Source organism: Gekko japonicus, unplaced genomic scaffold (genome assembly GCF_001447785.1).
Source record: "Gekko japonicus isolate JY-2015 unplaced genomic scaffold, Gekko_japonicus_V1.1 scaffold1389, whole genome shotgun sequence".
Taxonomy (NCBI): Eukaryota; Metazoa; Chordata; class Lepidosauria; order Squamata; family Gekkonidae; genus Gekko; species Gekko japonicus.
This window is the reverse complement of record NW_015176492.1, coordinates 410,364-413,601: the sequence shown is the minus strand read 5'-3', so window position 1 is coordinate 413,601 and position 3,238 is coordinate 410,364. Positions and strand designations below refer to the sequence as shown.

Genomic DNA, 3,238 nt, shown 5'->3' with positions numbered 1-3,238 from the left:
CTGCTGGACCTCCTGGTGGCACCTGGTATTTTTGGCCACTCTGTGACACAGAATGTTGGACTGAATGGGCCATTGTTCCGATCCAAGGTTGGCTTCTCTTATGTTCTTTTGTTAAGTAAACACAAAGTAAATTGATTTTTAAACTATGGAAGAGGTCAAAAGGCAGACAAAACTGTGAAACGTTTTCCTTTCAAAACTAGTCCAGGGTGGGTCTGATTTGGAGGAACAAAACACAGGCAGACAGTCTCCAAGGTCTTCCTTCAGCAAACTTTATTTCTTTGTCAACGTAATAAGCTAGGCAGAGGATCAACCTGATGGACTTAGAATATTTTATGCATGCTCTTTGAATGACCTGGGTTTTTTTTAATATCTTCGCTTCCATTTAAATGCGGGAACACATCTATAACATGCAGGAAAACGGGGTTTTTTACATGTGATTTGAAGTTTATACACACACACACACACCCAGGCTAGCCCAATCACAGCAGATCTCGGAAGTAATGCTCCCTCTAGGGCAGTGATGGCGAACCTTTTAGAGACCGAGTGCCCAAACTGCGACCCAAAACCCACTTATTGATCGCAAAGTGCCCACACGGCAATTTAACCTGAATACTGAGGTTTTCCTTTAGAAAAAACAACTCACACATTAACTTAAGATGATCCAGACAAAGTGAGGAAAGCAATCCCAAATGCTTTCATTGACTTAAAATTATTTGGCAGAGGATTTGACACTTTAATGGTGGTCTGGACACGGCTGGGGCGATGGCACGCATGCCCACAGAGAGGGCTCTGAGTGCCACCTTCGGCACCCGTGCCATAGGTTCGCCACCACTGCTCTAAGCTGTGGTCTTGTGAGCAATAATTCTACTTTGTGAGCTACTGGCATGAAAGCTGTGAGCGAACCATTTGGCCGCTGCATCAGTGAGCTTGCTCTGGAGCCCTCCTTCCCGAGCGGAGACAAAAGTGTGTGAGCCGGAGGCTAAGAAACTGTGAGCTAGCTCACACTGACCCAGCTTAGAGGGAACACTGGGAAGCCAAGCAGGGCCGGCCCTGGCTAGTATTTGGATAGGAGACCTTCAAGGCAATGGCACACGGCCTCGGGGAGCCTCTTGCACGGAAAATCCCATTGGGGTCGCCCTAAGAGAGCCACGACTTGGAGGCGCTTTCCACCGCACGCACAGCACATCGAGCCAGGGCCCCGCCCGTGTAGAAGCAGGTCTCTAGCGAAGGACGGACCGCAGGCGATCCCAGCCCCTCTTTCCAGGTTTCATCACCATGACGCCTCAGCTGTTCATCAACTACAAGCTGAAGTCGGTCGCGCACCTGCCCTGGCGGATGCTCACCTACAAAGCCCTCAACACCTTCATCGACGACCTCTTCGCCTTCGTCATCAAAATGCCCATGATGTACAGGATAGGCTGCCTCCGAGATGGTAATCCCCCTCCCCCTCCCCCAGCATCTGCTCTCGGATCCCCCCCCCCCAGCCACCCAGCGTGGTGTGGTGGTTAAGAGCGGCGGACTCTAATACGGAGGACTGGGTCTGATTCTCCCACTCCTCCTCCACCTGAAGCCTGCCGGGTCACCTTGGGCCAGTCCCGGCTCCCTCAGAGCTCTCTCGGCCCCACCTGCCTCACACGTTGTGAGGTGAGAAAGAGAAGGCCGTTGTAAGTCACTGTGAGGCACCAGGCCTGCTGGGTGACCTTGGACGAGTCCCAGTTGCCTCAGAGTTCTCTCAGCCCCACCTGCCTCACACGTTGTGAGGTGAGAAAGAGAAGGCCGTTGTAAGTCACTGTGAGGCACCAGGCCTGCTGGGTGACCTTGGACGAGTCCCAGTTGCCTCAGAGTTCTCTCAGCCCCACCTGCCTCACAAGGTGCCTGCTGTGGGGAGAGGAAGGGGAGGCGACTGTAAACTGCTTTGAAATTCCTTAAAACAGAGGAAACCAGGATATGAAAACCAACAGGAAAAGCAGGACTCGCTGCCAGAGGATATAGCAATGGTTTTAAAAGGGGGATTAGACAGATTCGTGGAGGAGAGGTCTAGTCAGTGGCCGCTAATCACAATGGCTAAAGGGAACCTCCACATTTAGAGGCAGTCAGCCTCTGAATAGCAGTGCCAGGAGGCAACATCAGGGGAAGGTGTCAGCCTCTGCACCCTGTGTGTTCACCGTCCAGGGCAATTATGTGAGAGAGGATGCTGGACTAGATGGACCCTCACTGGTCTGATCCAACAGGGCTCTTCTTAGGTTATTAGGAAGGCCTCGGCCTCTCTGCCCTGTTGTTGGCCCTCCAGAGGAACTGGTCGGCCACTGTGTGAGACAGGATGCTGGACTAGGTGGACCCTCACTGGTCTGACCCAGCAGGGCTCTTCTGGTGTTCTTATGAAGGCCTCGGCCTCTGTGCCCTGTTGTTGGCCACCCAGAGGAACTGGCTGGCCCCTGTGTGAGACGGGATGCTGGACTGGATGGGCCCTCAGTGGCCTGACCCAGCAGGCCTCTTCTTAGGTTCTTGTGAAGGCCTCGGCCTCTCTGCCCTGTTGTTGGACCTCCAGAGGAACTGGCTGGCCCCTGTGTGAGACAGGATGCTGGACTAGATGGACCACTGGTCTGATCCAGCAGGGCTCTTCTGGTGTTCTTATCAGGGGAAGGCCTCAGCTTCTCTGCCCTGTTGTTGGCCCACCAGAGGAACTGTTTGGCCTCCGTGTGAGACAGGATGCTGGACCATATGGACCACTGGTCCAATCCAGCAGGGCTCTTCTGACGTTCTTCCCTTCTGACTATCCGTGTTTTCTCTTCTCCCCCCCCCACCCCAGATGTCGTTTTCTTCATTTACCTCTACCAGCGGTGGATCTACCGGGTGGATCTGAGCCGCGTCAACGAGTTCGGGATCAGCGGGGAGGCCCCAGCGTCTCGGACGACGCCAAGTACGGCTCAGCAAGACGGCGTCCTCGCGCTGCCGGCCAGCGGCCCCCTGGGCGCCATCACGGAAGGGCCGGCGACCGGAGCGCCCCCCGCGGCGACAGAGGGAGCAGCCGATCAGGATCCCGCGGCAGGCTTGCCGGACGGCGCTCTCCAGCCGCCGCCCTCGAAAACAGCGGAGGAGAAGAAGAAAGATTAACCGGCTCTAACTTTTATTTTTTAAAACTCCCTGACTTGACTCTCTCACAGTTGGATAATGGACAGATGGCAAAAGGGGGGCTGGGCAAGGGGAGGGCGGGGGGGCAGAGTTGCTTCGGTCCACC

General features: G+C 54.8%; 1 protein-coding gene across 1 annotated transcript in view; it reads left to right on the top strand.

Moving 5' to 3' along the window:
* Positions 1-3,178, top strand: part of CLPTM1 (cleft lip and palate associated transmembrane protein 1) — a 56,689-nt gene extending 53,511 nt beyond the window's left edge. The window contains exons 13-14 of the mRNA XM_015427253.1: positions 1,265-1,432; positions 2,810-3,178. Coding sequence (XP_015282739.1) covers positions 1,265-1,432; positions 2,810-3,114 — 473 coding nt within the window. The 3' untranslated portion in view covers positions 3,115-3,178. The remainder of the gene's footprint in view (positions 1-1,264; positions 1,433-2,809) is intronic.
* Positions 3,179-3,238: the final 60 nt, after the last annotated feature.